The sequence below is a fragment of the Lissotriton vulgaris genome, chromosome 5 (genome assembly GCF_964263255.1).
Source record: "Lissotriton vulgaris chromosome 5, aLisVul1.2, whole genome shotgun sequence".
Lineage (NCBI taxonomy): Eukaryota > Metazoa > Chordata > Amphibia > Caudata > Salamandridae > Lissotriton > Lissotriton vulgaris.
The window spans coordinates 1,083,683,070-1,083,708,266 of NC_141693.1; the positions used below are offsets into that span (position 1 = coordinate 1,083,683,070).

General features: G+C 43.7%; 1 protein-coding gene across 1 annotated transcript in view; it reads right to left on the minus strand.

Annotated features, from left to right (window-relative positions):
* The window catches only part of LOC147712037 (VPS10 domain-containing receptor SorCS1-like), a 2,945,658-nt gene that overhangs the window by 855,111 nt on the left and 2,065,350 nt on the right, over positions 1 to 25,197 (minus strand). Inside the window, exon 9 of the mRNA XM_086922756.1 lies at positions 8,398 to 8,577. Within this exon, the coding sequence (XP_086778882.1) occupies positions 8,398 to 8,577 (180 nt within the window). The remainder of the gene's footprint in view (positions 1 to 8,397; positions 8,578 to 25,197) is intronic.

Here is a 25,197-nt window from a genome sequence, read left to right on the forward strand (position 1 = left end):
GATGCACAGGTGCCTAATTGACTTTTATTTCACATAAATAAACATGTTTATTTTTGCAACTCTTGAATCCTATTTTAGCCTCTGTTACCGTATGAGTCATGCATCGTGAGCCCTTATTGGAAAAGGCACTAACGCTACAGCACATTCCATGTGCAACATGAATATATTCAACTGGTATTCTGCTGAGTCATCAACTCAATAGCATGCTTAAGAAAATACTGCTGATTCAACATTTGTAGGGGGCAATTACTCATGATCTCAATTGGGCTAAAGCTCAAATTCTATTATTTATTTATTAAGACCACGCATTTAGAATTCATAGATGTAAATGTATGGACAATAAATTGGTAGTGAAAGAATGTTCATGTATTTTTTATGAAGAGGACATCGTGTACCCTCAAGGCCTACCTAGAACTTAAAACCTAGAACCTAAATTATTCAGCTATGACGATCCAAGAATGCAATGTTTGCGATAAGCAAAGACATGTGTAAGGCTCTACCACTAAGATATATGCCTGTAAATACTAATGTAAGATCACCTTTTGGCCCTTTAGGGTAAAAGGACTGTTACAGAAAGCTGGTAAAGGGGATAGGGTTGGGGTCTTAAAAATGGATACCACCTTCATTTTTTCAAGTCACATATCATCCTTATCAAAAGGGCAGGAAAGACCGTAGGGTTGAGCATTTGTTTTCCTTTTACTGCAGCCAATGCAAAGGTCTGTTGGAAACTTGAAGTTGGCAAACTTTTTCGATTTCCCTACTCCGTGTTAACAATTTATTTCGGGAAAATGTGTGTTGCATATATGCTGATCACCAACAAAATGGGTCTATTATAACATGTACTAGGCTGACAATAATGCTGTTCTCCTATGCAGACCTCTTAGAACTCTCAAAAAGGTAAGCCTGGAGATTCAAATTCTGGATACGTTTGTAATTGTGCATATAAATTCTGAGCAATAGGAAAATTAGCACAGAAACCTCCTGCAAATATTTTCTATCTTGACTGCAGTTGATCATATTAAAACATATATCACCGATAGGTGAGATACTCTCTAAGCACAAAATATCTTTACCTGGGTGAAGACCAACCAGGAAACTCTGCAAACCAACTGTAGTGGAACAAATGATATTCCTGTGCAGAATCTTGCCAAAACCTTTCCATCGGATACCCCTGGAAGGCCAGGTGCTTCATTTTGAGACGGAGTGCAGAGAGATACTCCACTCATTGAGCTTTAAAGAGCGGCCCACAGAGGGCACAAACATATACTGGTGCTGCTTAGAAGCAATGCAAAAAGATGCTGTGCCATAGCCAGTAATACTAGATTTCACTTCAGGACAACTTGTTAGGCAATATGTTTTGCACAAGTAGTTTTTGAAGGCAACTCTTAAAAGGAAAGGTCAAACTTGAACTCTCACTCAGTGAAATAAAGGCCTGGTATTACAATTTTGTCCAGAGCTGCTTTGAACTCCCAATACAATCCGGCTAACCAGAAAGACAATAATTGTGTAAATGACTGCCCTGTGAAAAAAAACGGGGAAATATTATTAATATTGACGTTATGTATACAATGCTGCTTTCAGGCTATTCAAACCCCGGCAGATATACTTAGAAAATACCTTTCTGACACCTTATTTGGTGCCTACCAATCAAATTAGATTGGAGGTGCAGACACAGGTTTGAACCTGTCAAGTCTTTTCTTGACAATCACAGTCTATCAACCATATTGTAGTCCATCTTTTTCACCAGCATTAAGGTTTTAAAAAGGGTATACCCGCGGCTCATTACCATCTTCATTATCCTTCAACAGATATTAATGATAAATACCACTTACTATTTCACATGAACGTCCAGACCACAATCAGTTTAAAAAAATAAGCCAGGAACTACCTAAGGCTTTGGAAAGAAGAAATATTTTGTGATTCAATGGAACCAGAGCTGAAACTGTAGTGTACAGCAGGGATGAAGTAGGGTGATCTCATTTATGTGCAGCAAATGGACTAACCTCAGCCTAAAATGTATGGAACGGAGAAGTAATATTTGACTCCTTTCATCCAACAAACAAGGGAAGGTGTAAAGTAAACCAACTTCCAATTGCCTTACTCCAAAAGTGTGTTCCGGTCATACTTCCATCCACCGACTGCAGGCCATTACGTTTCTTGATCTCGCCCCCACTACCCCCAATCAAAATAAATCAGGGATCACCAATCCACTCAACCACTCCCGTTCTCCACCTAGCCTCCCCCTTAGATTGCTGCTACACAAAAGGCTGGCAAATTTAATAAGATCTACAATTCGAATGTCCCTTAATGGAATTCTACAATGTTCTCAATATTGTATTTTGACAATTCTAAAATGGTGTAATCAGTACTGTGAAGTGGCTACTTGGAAACATGTTTTAGCTCTTGGAAAAATATATATATATTTTTAAAATATGTTCAAAAAACCTTACATGAATAAAACTTAAACAAAAGATATAACATGTGAGGTTTGTCTCTTCCCAACATTATCAAGTGTTCAATTAGCATGTGAGTTAAACAAAGAAAAAGGCACTTACATCCTACATGCTCATTATCAGGTAAAAGAGGCATTGACTTACTACACTAGCAACTAGAGAAAAGAACTCAAGGCATTTGGCCACGAGGAAGATGACTGCTTTTTTGTCTGGCTCTGCCGGACCTTACCCATTCTTGAATAGAAAGATGGAGTGTGTAAGTTTGGAAAGTGGGCAACCCCGTGGCTAGTTACCTAATGCATCCTACGATCATTATTCTTCCTCTTGGCTCATTTTTCAGGGGTGATCAGATTCCTGAGCTTCCCTCGTTCACTGGGCCCTGAGCTCTGTATCAACCTGACTTGAGACCAGTAGTTGGGGACAAGAGAACCCCAACCGGCTGACTTCCTCTCTCACTTGTTGAGAGGTGCTGGTGCTGATTGACCAATGGACACTGTGGGTTGCCTCACCTGAAAGTGCTTCTGTCACCATTTGAAACCAAAAGGACACCCATTGTCCCCAGCAATGCAACATTCAGTTTGTCGTCTCCCCCTGTTAGGTCCTTTGTGGAGCTGATGTTTCTGATCCTCGCTTGTTGCCCACCAGATTCGTGGCCATCTTAAACTGAGCTGTTGGCCCTCTACTGACATCAGATTCCTTAAAGGGTGCCATCATTTTCATATTCTCCTATGAAACAGCTTCCTTGTGTTCTTTAAGAGTATATCATCAATTACCATTTCAATTAATGGCAAGGGAGGATTCCTCTCCCTTTCATGACTGTGCTCTTCAGTTTGGTGAACACTCTAATTGGCAATCATTCTTTGAGTAATCCTGGGTACCTGGCACTTCTTACCCACTCACTGGGAAGTCCTGGCCCTGGGGTGCTAACTAGAGGCCTCAAAAGCCACTTCTTTATCATGCTCCATGAACGTGTCTGATGTAAGTAATATACATCTTGGCCTGAGAGCACACCTGCCACCTTCTACAACCTTACGCTCTCTCCTGAACTGAAAGTGTCACCTACTGGGCTTCTGATGTTGGTGGGCTTGTGGTTGCCAGCTCCTGATGGCATTGAACTGCACTTTTGGCTCTTGGAGGGTAGCCAGGAGGTTTGTTAGACTTCATCATTTCCTCTCACCACAAGACACTCTTTGGCCCCCCTACAGATAAAAAAACATCACCTGTTGTTCACTGCTAGAGGTGATAAAACCTGGGGCCTACTCTTAACTGGACCCTTCGGAACTACGAGTCACATTATACTGCATAGCTTGCTTCATTATCTTTGCTCCCTCTCCTGCAGGCCATTAGACTATATCCTTTACAACTTCATAGCTATTACGTTGGAGTATAATTGAAGCGCAATCATTTGTCAGATATCATCACAAATGTAAAAGAAATAAAAACGTAACATAACTAGATTTCTTTCAAGCTCTAGTGTGGAGGCCCACCACAAAGCTCTCTCAAATTTCATAGGGAACATAGAATTTGTGGACCCAAAGTATGTTCACCGGGCTCCCTAAGGCCAAGAATCACCAATTTTCTCCATCATGGTCACACACACACATCTGCTCTTCCAAGACAAGGCATCTGAACAATACAAGGATCATAAAATACCACTTCCAGCAGACTTCTTGCCTGAAACCAATATGGTAAGGAAGTCATTTCAGGCTTTCCACCTGCTACTAAAGAAGCTCAAATACCGATACAGTCTCATTGAACAGGTGACCATGTTAGTCACTATTAAGAGGGTCATAAAGGAATTCTATGATCGGTCTGTCCTTGACAGTGCTTTAGACAACATGGAGTAATGATCTATGGACATTGGCCACAGCACATCTAGCTCACATCAGCCAACTACAGAGACCCCGTACTTCGTTCACCCAACCAAAGTAAACAAACACCTGGACCAAGATCCCCACCCTCAAAGACAACCTTTCTTGTCTGCATGGCGGGCCAGTGGCGCTACCTCTGCAGAACGGGACACGTTCTGCTCACCCCTTAAAGATAATGACAACATTCACCGCTAAGTGGATGTCTCAAGATGTAGTGGAAAACCAAGTTACCAGTTCTTGTTGGTTAGCATGTATCACCTCACCCCTATTGTTATACTCATATGCCGTTGGATTTTTCATCCTTTTTCTTCTGATGACAAACAGAGTACAACTTAGTTCTGGCCCGTCTTAGAGTTGACTCACTTGTTATACGTTGCAGTTTTTCTCCAGTGAGACTACGATAATTTCTGTTGTGCAAATGCACATTCAGGTCCCTTACCCCAAAATCCCTTTGTTTAACACTTCTTCCTTGCTATCATACCATGGGCATACTTATTCCCTCGGACTGAGGTGTTAGGTGAATCATTAGTCCTCTTACTATCATTTATCACTATGATATTGGATTAAACAAATGACATCACATCAAAATACAATTCTCACATTCCTGGCTTTAAAGAAAATGGATATCACCCTTCTGCAAGAGACCCACCACTCCGTTTTGGAATCTTTGAATCTGAGGAGAGACTGGGTTGGCCATGTTTTGTCTGCCTCCAGTGCCCACTATAGAAAGTGCAGTGTTGCAATTCTAGCATATAAAATCCTACCAATTAAAGTATGTAAAACCTGGGCAGACCCCAGCAGGCACCATATTTTTCCCAAGTTACAAATCCAATCCAGCCATGCAGTACTAAGTTCTGTCTATGCATCTAATGGCACTAAAATGAAATTTCTCTCTGGCTTAAACAGGCTCTTGATTAACCTTCACCGATAAAAGCTCATTATGAGGTGTGATTGGAATCTTATACTGGACCCTACGGTTGAACAATTCTGCCCAGCAGAACTCGGAAGGTAAGTAGATAGAATATTCCTGCATCCACTAGATGACTACTCTCTTGAGCATCTTTTACACCCCTGAGGTAGACAATGTACATTTTTATCTTTTGTTGACGGGCCCAAACCTACAATTTACTATTTCTTACTCTGTCTCCCCATGGTTACACAATTGAGAAATATTACACAAGGGGCTATCAGACCACTCTGTTTTGCCCTTATCAATAATATTTGGTCTTACAACACGAAGAATGTCCATAGGAAAATTTAAAGAACTGAAACAAAAAGAGATGACCAAGCTACTGCTGAACAATGGTATGTTACTTAATGAGAATGTTGTCTTGTTCATGCTAATCCTGTAGGCTTTGTGCAATGCATTCATGAGAGGGCAATTGATGAAGGAGACAACCTCGTATAAATGTCAACTATCCCAGAAACAAAAAGATCTGGGAGATCCAGAAAACAAAAGTTGAATTGAATTGAATACATTAGTCACCTCTACTGTGAGCAAGCATTATCCCACCTCAACCTCCAATTTCTGCTGCCCTCGTTTCCTGTCAAAGTATCTAGTATTTTGTTTGTACAGAGACCAGTGGTGATTTGCGCTATACAAAAACATTGTAACATAACATAACATAACAATGGCTGCTAATTAAACACTGCTGAACAATAAAAGGCCTTTGCCTCCCGAGGTCCTCATTTCCATCTAGAAAGTTAGTTATTTCGTTTTTGTTTATATGACAAGTGCTGAAAATATCAAGGGCTTGGTTTCCTGCTTCTATTTCCCTTCAGAAACCTGTCTTCAGTTTGGCAGGCAGCCCTCTCCATATGCATGACGGGCTTTAAGTATTACTTTCAGAGTGTGGCTGCCCACCTGGCTTCATCAATTCATCTGAAGAGAGAGCAGTGTTTCCCACCAGCATCACCAGTGAGTACCAAGCTCCGCCACCTGCAACAAGAGCACCACGGACACTGTCACCTGGGAGTTGGGAGCTTACAACCTCTCTGCGAACCACATCACTTTAAGGCAACTTTCTACAACCTTGAACCCTGATCATTCACTCAGTGCCACTCTGCCTCCTTCCCTTGACTACATCCATCATTTTCTCACCTCCACTCAGTTCTCTAGCTACTTTGGACCATTACATATACCTCAGGTTAGTGCACTAGTTGGACACCACTCAATTTAGATTTCTCCTTTTTTCAATGACACCCCTACAATTTGAATTTAAATGAGGAAGTTTTAGCATAAAAAAAGAAAAAGGAACCCGAAGTAGAATCTGAATTCTTATTTATTATTTTCTCACAGGCCTCGCGCCCCAGAAACTCTCCACATGAACCTTTTTTGAAAAAGGCAAGTAATTACGTAAGTCTAATTTTACATTACGGAGAGTAGAAGGGCAAACTCGATATTGGACTCTGCATGTGCGTAAGTCACAAATAACTGAAGTGAGGGGCAAAACAAAAATGCCAAAAGTGACTACAAATCATTCTTGTATGGCTATCTAAAGTGATTGCATTCTATTATCACAGAGTACTTTCTCCTGGCAGAAAGAGTAAGTCTTACCCCCAGAACTTGTGTGGTCTCGCTGACAAGAATCAACGCACATCTGTTTTTCTCTCCACTGAAGCTCCCGGTACACAAAAACCATTTGTTTTCTCTCAACCACCTTTCTTAAGGGTCAGTCATTGGTGTCAGTCCCCTCATCTGGTAATAAAGATTGACCCAAAAGGGAAGTGGAGCAAGATCTTTACTACCACAGATGCCCTGGGAATTCAGTTGAATTTCCCTTGATTTGACACCATTTGAGACAAGAAGACCTTTGACAAGGTAGAGTGGACATAATCTTTTTGCAAGTTGAAATTGGCAGGAGTTCAACAAAGATTCATCCAAAAAATCCAGTGGCTTTACCAGACTATCTGCAAAGGGTATAGACCATATTACTTCCCGATAAGTTAGACTGACATTTAGTGATTACAAAATCCCCCATGACTGGAACAGGTCTCCATTTAGACTTCACTGGGCAAATTTGTCATCTTTCTCGAATTGAAGATGAAGAACTCCGAGAGGGGACATGGCATGCTTATTGTGACCTTGTTCTACTCTTCATCATTTTTGGCACATGGTGGCTGCATCCATGAATGCGACAAGCTCAATTCACTTGGATTTCTCTATGAAGCTTGTTCTGCAACATGAAACAAAGGAGCTCCTGGACCTAACTCATCACTTGAAACACTACTTCAATACTTCTCGGGCAGTTGCCAAAATATGCGTTGCCAGGAGATGGAAACTCCACTTACTCATGAGGACTGGGTTTGTCATCTATTTTAATTTTCATCTCAGAAGTGCATTGTTAAATTGAATACAAGATCACCAAGCCATGTTTGACTCTATATGGTCGACATTGCTCTCCCCATTAGTCTCATAACTCGGTATGTTTCGTAGTGTCCATTTCCATGGGCGCTGATTACCATCTTTAAAGTGAATATGTGCTGCTGAATCAGGTCTGCACTCCTAACCTCTGAGAACTGAGGAAGACTTATGCTAGGCACTTTGATGCTAATGTAATATTTATGGTTTTTAGCAAGCGAGATGGGTGGACAAGCAATTTCTATCGAACTTGAATATGTGGATACTCATAGTTATCCATATCGGGGAGGAGGACGACACGTGTACTGTTGAATTATTTACTTTGTATTTTTCTTTCACTGCATTTACAGCCCATGTGAGCTTGCTTGATAATATTTCCTATATGTTTTATAAGATAAAGGCCAATACAGAATTGAAATACAAAAAAAACGAAAACAACCCTAAGCTCTATTTCACTGCTAAGCCCACTGTGAAACTCATGTCATGGCACAAAGATAAATCAGAATGTTTCATAATGATCTAGAAAACAAATATCCAGGCACACTTTAAGCTATTGGGATTTGTCGAACTTGTTCAACAAATTATTCTTGTGGTCAAATCAGGGAACTGAGATAAAGCATGTAAGGTGTCATGCAGTGAGTACAAAACTGGACTAGTAATCGGTTTATGAACGCACTACTGGTCATGCAGATACAAAACAGTTCTCACATACCTCATAAAGATCAATCATCACATTCCCTTCTGCACCGAGGCTGCTTTTCACATTCTCCAGGGCCAGTGTGAAGAGGACTCCTCGAGTGTCAGAAATGTATAAGTTGTATGTGTCATTTTGATTCCATTCCTGGATAGCAGCAAACACTTGATTCTCGTCGGTGCTTATGACATGCATGTCCTGTAGGTAAAATACAAAGCAAATACATTGAGATCCACCCATCACTGTAAAGTGTACAAGTTTGTGTACAAATCGGACCGTTTTGGCTCTTCGTAAAATGCAGTCGCTTTTGCCTAAAGAGCCTAGGATTAGTCAGGAAGCATTTACATTCAAAGTGATTGAATATTCTTTAGCAAATAGGAGTATACTCACTCAAATTGACTATACATATATTCTTGTATACTGGCAAAAAGCTAGCAAACATTTATTTTCATTTTTTTGACATGAGCGACAGATAGAATGCAGTTTTCTATAGCTTGAACACAGCCCAAAGGCATTGAAGTGTTTACAAATGTGCAAAAGTAATATTATTAGGAAGCAGACTGAAAGAACAAAAACATTTTAAAACATAAAAAATGGTGTCTGTAGTGTTCCCAGGCTCAATCACGTAACTTTGGAGCTAGAGTATTTTAACCTCATTTTCTTTTTAGTTCAAAGGATTTTATTAGAAGATTATTGTATATACAGTACATTACCAATATAGTGAGGGCAATACAAGTATGTTCCAGACGCCGTTGCGGTTACAATAGGCGTGACAAACAGAATTAACGGTCGGTTGAGCAGCTGTTCAAGGTCAAATGCTTGGCGTGACATGTTACGCTTAGTATTGTATTACCCTCGAGAAGAGGCAAGTGAAAGTGGGAAGAAGAAGAGGAAAAGGGGGAATGAGCAGCGTGGGGGTTGGGGCGGACCGAGTATGTGTGGTGGCCAGTGTGTACCAGGCCTTCGTAGCCTGCGGCCGCTTTTTGTGAGCTGCCTAGGGGGGTTTGTGTGGTTCCAGGATCTTGTCCAGAGAAGCCCACATTTCCACCCTAGCCTTGTGAGTGGGTGAACACTTCGCTGTGGTGTTGTCCGCCCCCCTGAGGAAGGGGACCCAATTGATCCAACCTTTGAAGGACGCCTTCCCTGTGTCTTTCCAGTTTGTTAGGATTATTTTGACCGCTGCAACAATTTCAAGACATGATGCACTAAATTGGTGGAAGTGAATTCAAAATTCTTGTGGAGCTGCTCTTATGTGCAGGTATATGTATTGGTAATAATGAGCATAAAGGAATGATCTACAACAGTGGCTCTTAACCTGTGGTCTTGGTACCCATTGGTGTCCACAATGCAGGCTCATCGATCCTGCGGCTGCTTAGAAAATTAAATAATATTAACAGACCAATAAATTGTATATAAATAAAGAAGAAAAATGTAAATTCAATATTTTAAGACATTCTCTAAATGTGAAGGAATATGACATTGAAGGCTAAAAATTAAGCTGGTATCCTCTGATTTTTGGAAGCAGTGCAAATGCAGTAAATAGAATATAGGATGAAGAGTACTATCAACTGAATCTGAAAAAACTCCAAACCCCCTATTAAATTTAAATTTTTTATTTTATTTTAATTTCTTTGTGACTCAAATTAACTATGTTATTATTTGTGTGGGTTTTTCTAAAGGAATAATTGTTTCTGTATTTTTGTGTATTTTTTTGCAGTTCAAATCACAGAAATAGCTTAGACTGGGGTCCCCGTCGTCCAATAATAATTATGTGAGGGCCCCCGAGACTTCAATGATAGTTCAGTGGGGCTCTACAGAATTCAAAGGTTAGGATCTTATCCCATTGTAAATGTATTGGCATTTATATAGCGCACTACTTACCCGTAGGGTCCCAAGGCGCTTCGACCGCTGCGAAACCCTTCCTGGCTTCCCTGAGAGATGGTCCCTTAATGGGTATCTCCAGGGTGAGACCAGGCATCCCCGGCGGTCTGGTGGGGCCGTTAGTGAAGATGAGGCAAGCTAATGCCCAGAGTTGCCGAGTGTGATCGCTGATCAGAGTGGACACCGAGGCGAGAGAATTATCGAGTCCGCTGACCCTGGTCCAGAAACCTGCCGCGCCGGGAATCGAACCCTGGTCCCGGGCCGTCCTCTGCTCTCGGGTCTGCCGCCTCTAACCAGTGAGCCACACTACTTCACTGAATTAGAACTGAAGGCAGGATTTAATATGTTGTTAAAAATTCACCAGACCTTTTGACTGGCAAGATTTTTCTGGTCTCTACTTTGATAGAGGGAGTAAATCCATGAAGTTATTTCTAATTAAACTGTTTCCAAAAAAAGATTGTTTTCCTGGAACTGGTGGTTTGAGAGAGGGCTTTCTTCAATTAAGCAGCATGTGCCAAAATGGGTTGTGCACCTGGGAACACCTATGCATAAGACGGATGAGGAGCCTTTCAGTGACCGATGCCAACTAGCAATTCATATGATATCATAACATTGAAACCTTCTGGAGAGGACATCAAGGAACTAATGAATGAAGTTCATGTTTGTGGTAAGCACAAAGTCTAATGGATAAATTGGATATTGTATATTTTAGTTGTATTTTAAATGGGAAAATCAGACAACAAAGTTGCAACTGTGATGGGGCAGAACAGGAAGTTTCTTTTATTCTATAATTGCCAATGAGAAGGGGAGCTGCTGGTCTTATGCATCAACTGCAAAAGAAAACAGAAAAAACAGGGGATCTTCCCATCTCAGGCCATGTAACCTAGGAAATACATCTGGTGTGACTGTAGGGACAAAAAAAATCACACTTTTTGTGAATAATAAAGAATTAAGGAGGAACTGAAGGATACTTAAGATAAATAGGAATGACAGGACTATGAATTTCATTAGAAAATGCAATGTATGCTTGAAGTGTATAATGTTTGGTGTATATAATCTTGTGCATATACTTGTAGTTATATGTATTACAACAAACAAGAACAACAACGACAAACGCGGCGATTGAGGCTGCGGGCGTGGGATTTCGCTGCTGCTCTTTTTAATCCACTTAATAGCTGATTACAAGCTCTATTTTTAAAACTGTATCTGTAGCGCAAAAGTGCATTTATTTACTGCTTATTACTGGGCATTGGGCTCGGGCTTTGTCTTACCTGATTACTTCGCTCTAGACCCCGTTCCGCCCCGGCAGTGTGCGTTTGTGCGGAGGGTCGCTGTACTGAGCACCACTTCCTGCCCTCACACCACTTCCGCCCTGCCTCGCCATCTTGCAGGTTAGCGGTCTAGTGGCTACAATACTCTGGCTATATCTTGCGCAACAGCTGCCTCGCACTCTGACAAACGCGGCGATTGAGGCTGCGGGCGTGGGATTGCGCTGCTACTCTTTTTAATCCACTTAATAGCTGATTACAAGCTCTATTTTTAAAACTGTATCTGTAGCGCAAAAGTGCATTTATTTACTGCTTATTACTGGGGCATTGGGCTCGGGCTTTGTCTTACCTGATTACTTCGCTCTAGACCCCGTTCCGCCCCGGCAGTGTGCCGTTTGTGCGGAGGGTCGCTGTACTGAGCACCACTTCCTGCCCTCACACCACTTCCGCCCTGCCTCGCCATCTTGCAGGTTAGCGGTCTAGTGGGTCACCTCCCTACTGGTATCATATGGTGGTCTGGCGGAAGCGCAGCGGACGAACGCAGCGGGAGCGCCGACTTCGCGCCGACTTCGCGCCGACTTCGCGCCAAAGTTAATCCCGTCTGCGCCCGTCCGCGGCCGATCACGTCCAGCGGCCACGCACTCTGCCCCTCGCATTACATATTTGCCTCAGGAACTTTTCTCCCTCCGACGCCCTGGGCCCCTTAACCCCTGCGCCGCCGGCACTGCCCAATCTAGTGGCATTCTCGTGTCTCCTTGCCCTCACCCTATTCCTCCTGATGTGCCTGCCCCCATCCCCTGTAATAACCCTATTCCTTCATCACCTATGGCTGCTCCTTCTGCATCCCACTTCATTTCTGTTGTCTACCTCAACACTCGATCGCTACCCAAGCATCAACTCGAGGTTTTCCAACTACTTGACAGCAGCAATGTTGATATTCTCCTTCTCTCTGAGACCTGGCTAACAGACGACTCCACCCCCGATATCCTGGCGGCCATCCCCTCGGGCTATTACATCTAACAGTCTAACAGGGTGATGGGCAGAATGGGTGGCGGGGTTGCTGCTATCATCCGCTCCCAATTCCACTTCACTAACTTAGTAACTACCCCAATTCCAAACACTGATATTCTCACGGTAAAATTCACCTCCCCTCAACTTTCTTTTATATGTGTCCTTGTTTATCGTCCTCCTGACAATATGCCTTTATTCCCCTCACAATTTGGCAACCTCATTTCTCAATTAGTTATTAACTCTGCCAAAATCCTTATCATAGGCGATTTTAACTACTGGCCAAAGGACCCCCGGGAAAGCAGTCTGTCTGCTGACTTCACAGATCTGCTATATGGCTTGAATTGCAAACAGCACATCTCAGTTGCTACCCATATCAAAGGACACATTCTCGACCAAGTATGGATGGCTAATCTTGACATCTCTCCGTCCTTAGTTTATCCTTGTACTTGGTCGGACCACCTTTTTATTTCTTTTTCATTGAATCTTTCTTTACCCATCCGCCCCCCTCCCATTGATAATTTCATGGCACGCAATTGGAAGCGAGCTGATATTTCTCAGTTCCATTCTATTCTGCTCAATACAATCCCCAGTTATTCTCCTCCAATAAGCACCCAAACAGCCGTTCTCGATAAATGGCTGACACAGGCAAGCGACGTGGTCGCCCCGATGAAAGTAATTAAAACCAAACGCCCGCACGACGCGCAGCGTTGGTATACCGACCAATTCAAACAGAACAAATTAGCTCTTAGACAAGATGAGCGTCGTTGGAGGCGCAACTACGATCCCCTACTAAAAATCACCTACATCGACCTACTAAAACTGTACAAAAAATCCATCCTTTCTGCTAAAACCTCCTATTTCTCCCAGAAAATTCTCAGTTCTGCTTCCAAAACCAAGGACATCTTTTCAATCGTAGGAGAACTCTCTCTGTCTGACCGTATCACTGCGCAACCCCAACCTTCACAAGTTCTCTGCAATTCACTCAATTCTTTTTTCATTGAGAAAATCTCTAACATCAAAAACAATATTCCTTCCCCCTCTCCTTCCAGCGTCTGCTCCTTACCTCCCATGAATCCCTGCTGTCTGTCTGAATTCCCCCCATCTCCCTGACTGAATTCACTTCCCTATTACACCCGGTCAGCTCTGGCTCCCCTAATGACTGCTGCCCCCCTCAAATTCTAAAAGCTGCCTTTTTGGCCTGTCCAGGTCCACCCCTGGCTCTCCTCAATGACTCACTTGCTACAGGCTCTGTCTCCGATGCTTTCAAACAAGCTGTCGTTGTGCCCATACTTAAAAGGCCTGGTGCTGATCCATCTGTTCTGAGCAACTATCGGCCTATCTCCCTCCTCCCCCATTTGGGGAAAGTTTTGGAGACTTATGTCACCCGATGCCTCAGCGCATTCATTGAAAAATCCTCCTTTCTCGATGACCAACAGGCCGGGTTCAGACCGGCCCATTCTACAGAAGCTGTCATCGTGTCTGTGATGGATGCGCTGAGACAAGGTGCAGATAGGAACCTCACCCAGGCCCTTGTCTTATTAGACCTGTCGGCAGCTTTTGACACAGTCAATCACGTTATCCTGATCGACCGTGTCAGAAATGCAGGCATCCAGGGCTTGGCCTTAACTTGGATCAGCTCCTTCTTACACCAACGTTCTCAATCGGTTCACCTATCCACCTTCTCTGCTCCTTACTCTTCACTTTCCTGCGGTGTCCCTCAGGGTTCTGCTCTTTCGCCCCTTCTGTTCAATCTCTATATGCAACCTCTTCTAGCTACCCTCCGTCACACTCCAGTAACCATCTTCAACTATGCGGATGACTTACAGCTAATCTTCCCCATCTACTCCTCTTCTGCCTCTCGTACCAACTTTCAGTCCACTATGCTTACCATCTCTGAGTGGATGCACTTTAGCCAGCTGAAGCTCAATCCCAGCAAGACGGAGCTGGTATTGACAGGAGGGTCCTCCAACCCTTGGGATTCCAGTTTCTGGCCCCAATCTCTCGGCCCCCCACCATGTCCCGTCGATACCGTGAGGAGCCTCGGCGTGATTATCTCTAGTGACCTGTCCATGAGACCTCAAATCAACGCCGTCACTTCTGCATGCTTCTACCATCTGTGCAGAATTGGCAAAATTCGAAGGTTCCTCACCACAGAGGCTCTTATACTTGTCATCATGGCCCTTGTCACCTCCCGTATCGACTATGCCAACTCCCTATATGTCGGGATCCCTGCCTACCATCTTCATCGGCTCCAGCTGGTGCAAAATCAGGCGGCCAGACTGGTCTTTCAACAGCCTAAGCACCAACATGTCTCGCCCCTGCTGAAGAGATTGCACTGGCTCCCGGTAGCCTCACGATGCATTTTCAAACTGGGATGTACTGTCTTCAAGTCACTCATTGGTCTTGTTCCAGCCTTCACTTCACTCAGCCTTAAGCGTCACACTCCCTCTAGGAATCTTCGATCCTCTGCTCACTACCTTTTAACCACTCCCAGGTTTAAACGGAAAAAACATGGCGGCTCTTGTTTTTCTTTCCTTGCCCCCTCTACCTGGAACTCCCTTCCCTCCACTATTCGACTGTGTCCAGACTAAATTTGCTTTCGTAAACTCCTCAAAACCCATCTTTTCCAGCTAGCTCATGAATAAACCCCTCTACCTTTCTTTTCTGCTTTGTCTCTGAGCACCATGAAACCAATTGGTGACCGTGCGCGGTAAAAAATCTTTTAACATAACATATTTTCACTTTGTTGTATCAATATCAGAAACTTTAAAACAAAACAACAGTACAGAGTGTAAATGTTTGCATAGACAGGTGTAGGATAGTAACACATTAATTTTCGGGACCTCGTTAAACCTTGCCTGTTGCTGGTGCCGCCTCCAGAGTCATTGCAGCCATTCCGGTATTGGGGGACTACGGGAAGCCACCGCACTACTACTCCCAGCAGCCCCTGCAGCACACACGCAGCTGACGCCGCCACAGAGCGCCAGTAGGTGTTTAATAGGCCTACCGGGCTCCCGCAGAGCGGGAGCTCGTTAAACTTTGTCTGCTGCTGGTGCTGCCACCACCGCCAGAGTCATTGTAGCCATTACGGTGTTGGGGGACTACGAGGAGCCACCGGACTACTCCTCCCAGCAGCCCCTAACTACCCCTACTCTTAATATCAACTCACCTGCCATACATGCAATGTGCAAACAGAGACATCACAGTCATCACGCTATTCTGCCTGTTCCCTCCCCGGCATCATTAGCAAGCCTAACTCCACTAACGACATTGCTTACAGCACTGCCCCGATTTTCCCCAAGACTCCTTTCGCCAGTCCCACATAACCCCATCAGTCTCCCACTGGCCTCCATGGGTCACTATATGTCAGTCCCCTCCTCCCCTATCGTACCCATCCCTCTTTGCTTGCAACTCCATTGCCATGAACCCCTTCCATCGGGGCAAAGTCAGTCGCCATCCGCCCTATCTTTCTCCGACATCACTAGCTCCTCCCCTATCCTACCCATCCTTCCGAGTGTGCAGCCCCATAATCCAGAATTTCTTCCATCAGAGCACATTCAGTCGCCACCCGCCCCACTTTCCCAGGACCTCCCTTGCTCCCACCAGCTCCATGGTCCCGGGGACCTACCCTCCCAATCCCATCCTCCCACCTTACTGGAAGGCTGTCTGAGCAAGATAGAACTCTGTGTACAACAACTTAAGACAGAGGTTCGCAGTCTACTACATATCACGAAGGTTGTGCTGTCTAACTCTAGACTAAGCTGCTACACCAAGAAAAATCAGCATCTTCGCTCGCTCCCAGATTGCAAATGTACCAGGCCCCCCTCCGCCCACTATACTCGGCAGTCACCTACTCACGTCACCCACACACCTCATAGGTGGTCCACCATTCTGCTCCCTAACGACCCTGCTCGCCCCTACAGATATAGAGTCTCCCTGTCTGATACTGATACTCATTCTCTCCTACATTCCTATGCTTCAGCACAACCCCCCACCATAGCAAACATGCAAAAACTTGAATCCTCCCCCAATTACCCCTTCAAGGAACCTAGGTCAAACACCAGAACCTTAAATGTGAACAACCTCACAAGAGTCACCACCACTCCGCAGGCACGAACTGACACCAACATAAGTCTCAAATGCATGCCTCTGAATTGTAGATCAGCGGCTAAGCATGCTTCGGATATTGCTGACCTCACCCTGGCTGAGGATCTTGACCTTGTAATGCTAACGGAAAACTGGCTAAATGACTCAGCTGCCCCCATCCTGGATCTTTTAATACCTCCCAATTATGATATCATTAGGTTGTACAGATCTAGTGGTCAAGGTTGAGGCATAGCATGTTTGCATCGTAGCAATCTTATAGTGAAAGTACTACATACTGACCCCCTGCGATCCTGTGAGTACCTATGCATTGATGTGTCTGGTGGAAATAATCACTCCTGCAAACTGCACACATTTTACCCTGCTCCCCCCCGACAACCTTCCCTTCTCAGAACTGATCATGGACATTATCTCGGCCAATGCAGACTTTAATGGCACTCAGATCTTCCTGGGAGATTTCAACCTCCACTGGTATGATGTAAATGATGTTGGGGTCAGTAGCCTTAAATCCTTCCTTCTTGACCTCAACCTAACTCAAATATGTGACAGCCCCACAAACATCAAAGGAGCTACCTTAGATCTTATTATTGGTAGCCCAACTCCATCCTCCTTGACTAGATTCTCCCATGTGATTGTACAGACCATTACTGCATTTCCTTCCGCATTCTTGATTCAGTAAGAACATGTAAAGCTCAGCCTAAGAACCCAAAACAGTGGAAAAGATGCCTACGGAACATCAACCTGCAATATCTGACTGCTCTCTGTGAGAGAATCCTGCCCCCACCTCCGAGCATGTCTGATGTTCACGACCTTAGGGCCCACTAGAACCACTCAATGCTGAACGTCCTAGACTCGGTTGCACCACTACAGCTTAAAATAATGTCCTCTAAACGCTCCAAACCTTGGTTAACAGATAGTCTTAATTCAGAAAGAAGAAACTTAAGGCTTGCTGAAAGGCATTGGTGGTCCTATCCCTCCCTTGAGCTTCTCCACCACCTAAGATCCTTTAGAAGCATTTATAATAAACGCATCAGATGCTCGAAGGCCAACTTTTTCAGTACTCAACTAGACCAAGCAAAAAACCGTCCCAAAAAACTGTTCGAACTCATCCAGTCCCAAGCCAATAGTCATCCAAACCCTGCGGCTCTGGGTCAAGGGACACTGCCTAATTGTGAGGAATTTGCAGACTTCTTCACAGCTAAGTCTAGTAAGATCAGAACTAAATTAAGATCTGCCCAAGACCACCTGTTGATCAGGCCAAGGATCTCCTTCTGTTCACTAGGCAGGGCTATTTCTGACCCTGTGCATCCCAACCCCCTTAAAATCAAAGCATCCTAGAGACTATTCTAAACCCTGATTGAGTGCACTATTCGCAAAACACTGTTGACTCTGAAACCTTCTAATCATTACATTGACCCTCTGCCATCGAACTTCTTCACGGAAGTGAGATCCTCCTTACTAACATTGTGGACTAAGATCATCAATGCATCACTTCAGCAAGGGAATATTCCGGACTGCCTAAAATTGGGGCCAGTTACCCCGATCTTAAAAAAACCAACAGCTGATCCCCCGGACCTGCATACCTTTCGCCCAATCTCCAACATCCACACCCTGACAAAGCTCCTAGAGAGATGTGTGCTGGCCCAACTCTGCAACCACATCGACCAATTCCAACTCCTGGACCAATGCCAATCTGGTTTCCGCCTGGGCCATAGCACAGAGTTGGGTCTAATGCATATTGTCGATGATGCCCTAAGAATGCTAGACCACAATGAGTCATGCCTACTGATCCTTCTCGACCTCTCATCAGCATTTGATACTGTCAAACACGATAATGTAATTGACCTCATGGAACACAGGTGGGGTTGTCTGGGCCGGTGCTTAACTAGTTCTCTTCGTTCTTCCTGAAAAGATCTCAAACTTTCAAAGTGAACCAATCCTTGTCCCATTCTGCACTGGTTACGCTGGGGGTTCCACAAGGTTCAGCATTCTCTCGCACACTCTTTAACTTGTTCATGGAGCCGCTAATAGAAATTATGAAATCATCCAGCATTCACTATCATATGTATGCTGATGACACCCAACTTTATTTGAAGATCGCATCTCCTGAGGACATTCAGTCCCTCAATTCAGTCTTGCTGGAAACACAAAGCTGGCTGCCACAGAACCATCTGAAGCTTAATGCTCTAAAAACAGAATTCCTCCTAATCTCAACCCACAAGCAATCCCCGGTCATGGAACAATGGCTGAATCAGCTTGCTGCTCTCAATTGTAGACCTCACCTTGTGGACTCGGCATCCTCGCTTGGTATTATTTTAGACAATAGTCTGAACATGCAAAAGCACATTAGCTCCCTCACCAAAGGAGCGAATTTCCAACTCAGCATCTTAAGGAAGCTCAAACCCTTTCTCCCTGCCCAAAACCTAAAGGTTGTAGTGCAAGCATTAGTGATCGCAAAGCTGGACTATGGCGGCGCAATGCTGTGTGGCTTGCCCAGAGGGAAAATGGCTCCTTTTAGGGTGGCCCTCAGTTCTGCTGCTAGGCTCATAATGGGAACTAAAAATTACAACCACATCTCTCCGGACCTGCTTCGGACCTGCTGGCCCTGAAGTGGCTCCAATATGAAGCTCAGATACAGTTGAAAATTGCTTGCATTGCACACAAAGCCATCCACTTCAAGACCCCGCTGTACCTTGCCCAGAAACTGGAGCTCTCATGTGGTACAAGAGCCTCCAGAAGTGCTAGCACCCTTTTACTCAAACCACAAAAATTAAAGAAAAAAAAGACTTACAATCTAACCTTCTCAGGCATGGCGCTGAGGATCTGGAACTCTCTCCCCCCAAAGTAAGGGTGATCCCTTCCATTGTCAAAATGGAAGTTAAAGGACTCTTGATGAAGAAATATCTGCCTCAGTCCACCTTCTCCACCTGACCTGGGGTCCATAGCTGCTGTTTGTAGCCCAGAGTCCTTGCTGGTGTGATTGCTGGATATTTTTTAAAATGTTGTACTTTTTGCTTTGTTGTCTTTGTATGTTTACCTACACCCTCCTTGCTGCATAATCTGTAAAGCGCTCTGATACCCTCAGTGGTCATGTTCGCACTACATAAAACTTTATAAATAAATAAATAAAGGCTGAAATCAAGGATAATAGATACTCACTTGAGCCTAAAATACATATGCGCATGTGCAGCACGGGGTGTATTGAATATTAATTGCGTAACTGATACAATAAATATAAGAAAAGGTTCAGAAGGTGGCGGCCATATTGGAAAGGTGTCTGATAGTGAAAGAAGAATGTTGTAAAATTTAGAAAAAATAGCAAAAGTAGCGAGAGAAGTGAAAGCCGGCCCGGAAGCGAGAGAGAGAGTCAGCAATAATGATTGACAGTTGCTTGTCAGAGATTGCATAGCGGAAAAGTAACAAGTTGCACTTCTGTCATAATTAGCAACAGAACAGACAGCAAGGCTAAAATCATGAGCAGTAGATAGTCACTTATGCAAAAACGTTCATCAGATGGTGCAGGAAAAACTATTGCCAACCTAACATAATGAGTTTCAGAAAAGGTTATGAAAGCTGGCAGGACAAGGGGAACCAGGTTCTTGAAAATTTTGAACAAGAATCTCTGATGGTTTGAACGGCTACAGCAAGGTGGTCCAATCCTCGAGCCTGTTGAGTCCGGTGCGTATACTGCCAGTGCGGAGGATCCACTTTAGTTCTTCTTTATTTAGGAGTTGCCCAGTGCCTGCACCTCTCGGTGGTGGTTTTACAACACTACAGCTGGAGTAGGCACAGAATGTCAGAAAACCAAAATAGGTAGACATACCCAACAGTTGATTTGAAAGTTTCGGGCCAAAGGGCATTTAAGGTATATATTAGCTTTGATTACATTTACTGATAGGGAGATTCTATTAAATAGTGAGGAACTATTTTATTTAAAAGTCATGGGGTCTGCAGCAACTGCCTTAAGATTATTAGTACGGCCTGGAAGCCTTTTTAAACAAGAAAATTGCTGAAAATATTTGTCTTGCACAGCAAGACAAGTGATCCAGAATTATTTATGATTTCATATAAAGAATACTCAATTTGAGGTAATTTAGACTTTATTGCTTGATTTAAAAAAACCTTTGCAAGTTACAAAAAATAAAAGTATTTAAAAGTGTACATATGTAAAAAAAGGAATGCAAATTCCAGTCCAGTATAAATAAAAGTAGCAAATATTATGCTGATGGAAGGTCACTTGGATCGATCACATCACAAACTCTTTTTTCTGCTTGATCCAAGAACCTGACCAGGGCACAATTTAGTTTGGTGTTCCGGGGATCAAAGCATGCCAGAACTGCTGCCCTGCATGATCTCACCATATTTTTGTTCCAAAGTTTCCTTAAGAGGAACCGTCTTTCGTGCAACAGGTTTGGGCAGAGGCATATGATGTGTGTGATGTCTTCTTTGTGTTTCCCACAAAGTCGACAGGGTACGTGGCCATTGACTCTTTTCCATTTTGGCAAGTGACAAGACAAGTTGATGAGTCCCATTCTTAATTTTAAGATGCTTAGTTTTGTTCGTGCAGTGAATGTTAAGGTTAGGTACGGCTGTGGAATCAGCTGGACATAGGATTGCAAAGTCATCCAGCCGTGACTTCTTTTTGCTAGCCGAGCCTTGTCTTCCACTAAAGAAAGTTTTTTAGGGCTTATTTTTGCTAATCGTTTGAATTTATTTTGGCTTACTTGCAGATTCCAAAGGTCGTTCAAACCTAGGGTTCTTAGCCCTTTTTCCCAATAGTCATGTCCTGCTCGCCAAAGGTTCTTGTTAAGACTGGCCCATAGGTGTTGGCCTAGGCTGCCTTCCTTCGATGACCTCAATTTGTGGCAGCACATTAAGAAGCTCTTGGCTCTGGCCAATGATTGGTTACAGATGCCCAGTTCCAGCCTGATTTGCGCCGGTGATGTTTGGTTTGGTAGCTTGAACACTATTCTATAAGTTTTTGCGATGATTTTATCCAAATTGCCACTGTCCAATCCTTTTAACAACTCGCTACCATAGGTTAATGTTGGAATGATTTTTGCCTGCGCGACCTGTATTGTAGGTGCAAATGTTGGGCCAAGTAGCTTTTTGTGTAGGGTGCTGACTGCGAAAGCAAGTGCGGCTCCCTTCTTTTTTTGTTCTTCAAGGTGGTTTTTATATCTGCCGTTGTTATTAAAAAAGACGCCAAGGTACTTATGGCAGCTGGATTCAGCTATACTTTCCCGGTTCAGGACCCAAAACAGCTTCTTTGCCCTTCCTGGACGCACCACCAAAATTTTTGTCTTCTTGTTGTTGATCTGAAGCTCATTTTTGGTTGAATATTCGGAGATTGCGTCCAATAGTCTTTGCATGCCAATCTTTGTTTTGCTAAGGAGGACCACATCGTCGGCATATAGCAGGTTTGACAAAACGAAGCCAGCTGCTTTAGGAGCGTGGGAATTTACCTCATTTAAGGCTTCAGGAAGGTCTGATAGGAACAAATTGAAAAGGGTGGGGGCCAAAACACATCCTTGTTTTAGGCCTTTTGTCGTCAGAATTGGGCGTGATAATCTAGAGCCGTCCCCAATCTTGATCCTCACCCATGTGTCCTGATGCAGAAGCTGTATTGCTCTTAAAAGCTCTTCTGGGATGTTTAACCTGGAGAGCTTCTGCCAAAGCATTCCCCTTGTTCACGTTATCAAAAGCGGCTTTATAGTCGATGAATCCCATGTAGAGTGAGCTGGAACTGGCCTCCGCCTGGTCAATCAAACAGGAGAGGGTCATTAGATTGACAGAGGTGCCAGTATTGCTTGTAAAGCCGGTTTGATTCGGAAGAATTACTGAGTGATCTTCTGACCATGCCCTAAGTGAATTCAGCAACAATCCGGCAAAATACTTTGCCTCATTGTCTATGAGGGCTATGAGGCGGTAATTCCCAGGTGATGTTTTATCCCCGCCTTTGAAAATTGGCGCGAGAATTGACCCCTGCCAAGAGGGCGGAATGATGTTGTTATGTAGGATGGTGTTAAAAAGGGTGGTTAACTTCGAGGCCCAGAAAGTAACGTCCTCCTTAAACACAGCCTGAGGAATTCCGCCTGGGCCTGGCGCCCCATCTTTGTGACCCTTTTTGATTAGTTTTTCAATTTGGTCCTTCTGGATAATACTTGGTTCTTTCCCATTTCGGTTTCTGGGACCCTGTGTTGTTCTTTCGATGTTTTGATCTGAATTGAGGGATAACTCCATTGTAAGCAATTTGGATTCTTGGCCAGTAGGCCATACTGTAGTGCCTTCAGCGATGGAATTCTGATAAAAGGTTATATCTTTTCGTTCATTAAAATGAGTATTTAGGAAGTCGACCCACTCGGACTCCAAGATGGTTGACGACGTGACTTTTTGAGCACCCCCAGATAGGCTGTTGATAGTGCACCAGAACCTTGCAGAGTTATTTGATTTGATGTCGTGCTGTAGTCTGACCCAGAAGGAGTTCCAATGAATTCTACGTTGTTCTCTTTTTGCCTTCCTCAAATAGCTGCGGGCCTCTCTCCATTGTTCTATTATTAGCGGGTCTTTTGGGTTTGTTTTTAAAGCCCGCCATAACCGATTCATGGTTCTTGTTGCAGATTGTATGTCGAGATTCCTACAAGGCGTGAGGGTATCAGCGTGCTGCACATAAAACCGGATGTAGGCACACGTCAATATTGCAAGAAAATGTCAAAAATTACAATAACCAATGATGAGAAAGGAGGTCGAAGTAGTAATTCTGTTGACATACAAAGCAGGATGTTATTAATAGTTTTACAGGGCTCAGGGCCAGCCCAGCTTACATTAGGAGGAGGTGTATTGAGAATGCACAGTTATACAATTATTGCGAGTGCAGATCATGCTTGACAGGTCTCTGCCACACTAGAGCACCAGAGGCAAAGAACTAACAGTTCCAAATAAAAGAAGTGGGGTCGACTTGCGCAGTAGTTCGAGTTTTGCACACTTTTCAAAGGACAATCCATTTCTTAATTGTACTGTATAGTTGCATTTTTAATGATTGTCCTACCTTAGAACGCCAGGTGATATTTGTTAACTACTAGAAACTATGCCAGTACCGTGAAAATATATGTTTGCTTAGTGATATCTGGAATAATGGCATTATTTAGTACCCGCGCTAATTCCACATTCCTAACAGAAATACCTAATTTTATTACTGAAAAGATTAGTGGCCAGATGTGCAGTGTTGAAGGATTAGTTGTGATTTTATGCTGGCTGTATTTCTTCCATAATGAGTCTGTTACAAAAACCATTGAAATCAATGGGATGTCTTTGCAACAAAGCAGATCTTGCACAGTATGCCATAATGCATTAGTACAAATGGACACTTAAGACACCAAAGAAAGGCACCACACTTTATTAACATTTCACAGTTATGGCTACATGCAGATAACTGATTGCGTACCTGTTACTGCTGGTGTTAAGTGTTGTCACGGTTTGTGCCTTACTGACAGGATATATTCAATATGATCAAATGAGAGGTGACCTTATTATCAAGCACCCAGATCAATGCCAGCCGACAAACCTGTTCCTCTTTGATATGGCACTAGAACACCCTGAGTGTATACCATGCTGTCCACCCTCAAGCATTTCAGAGGTCACTTGCTGCCCTTTGACTCTTACTTCCGGCGTGTAGGATTCTTGCTACATGCACATAGTGTGTCCACTCAAAATCAGGTTGCTCCCAGGCTTGAAATATTGCTGCAGAACAGGTAACTATCTTGGAAGCTCTCTCCTGTTTGATATTAACAGTGCTGATAAATGTGCTGCTTAATGTGACTCATGTGCCTGGCTTTGGAGGTTTGAGTAATCCGATGAGCTTCATATTTCAAGAAGGCATAAGTGCAGTTACAACACTCTCTAGTTTAGCCTATGATTGAAAGCACGTGTGCTGCAAATAACAATCACGAGTATCAATGACAAGCGACAACAAATTATATATGTTTCTCAAATGTGGGATTAAAGTCATCCAATCTCCAATTACAACACACTAAAGGTAAGATTGGACAATGATATATCGAATAGAAAATATTGCGTAGGACACTGACACTAAACTGCGCGGTCTCTTTGTGAGTTGATGAGATACAATACATCTCAGATTACCATATCACCTGACTCACTCCACTAAGGCTTACGATATACCAGGGACCACGGGACATCCTAATTTGCATACAGCCAGGTTCTGAAACTGGGATGGTGCAGTGAGCTAAAAAACGGTGTTGGATCTAGCCCTGATCTCTTGACTGGGTGAGAGCTTTCTGCTTAATTCAGAGACTCTGTCCCTCACCACCCCTTGTTGTAAATATTTTTGTCCACCCTAAGCGTGGAAGGGTATTCTCAGATGTGAGACCCTTGCTCATTGCACCATCAGGATTCAAGCAAACCGGGCCGAAGACGGCTGTAATGCCAGAAACCGGTCCCCGGGAGCTTGTTTCCTTCCCAGTGTAAGAATTGGCTTTTGTAGTTTGGTTTGCCCTGTTCCCATCATGCACTGGGACAGGAACAGACTAATTTG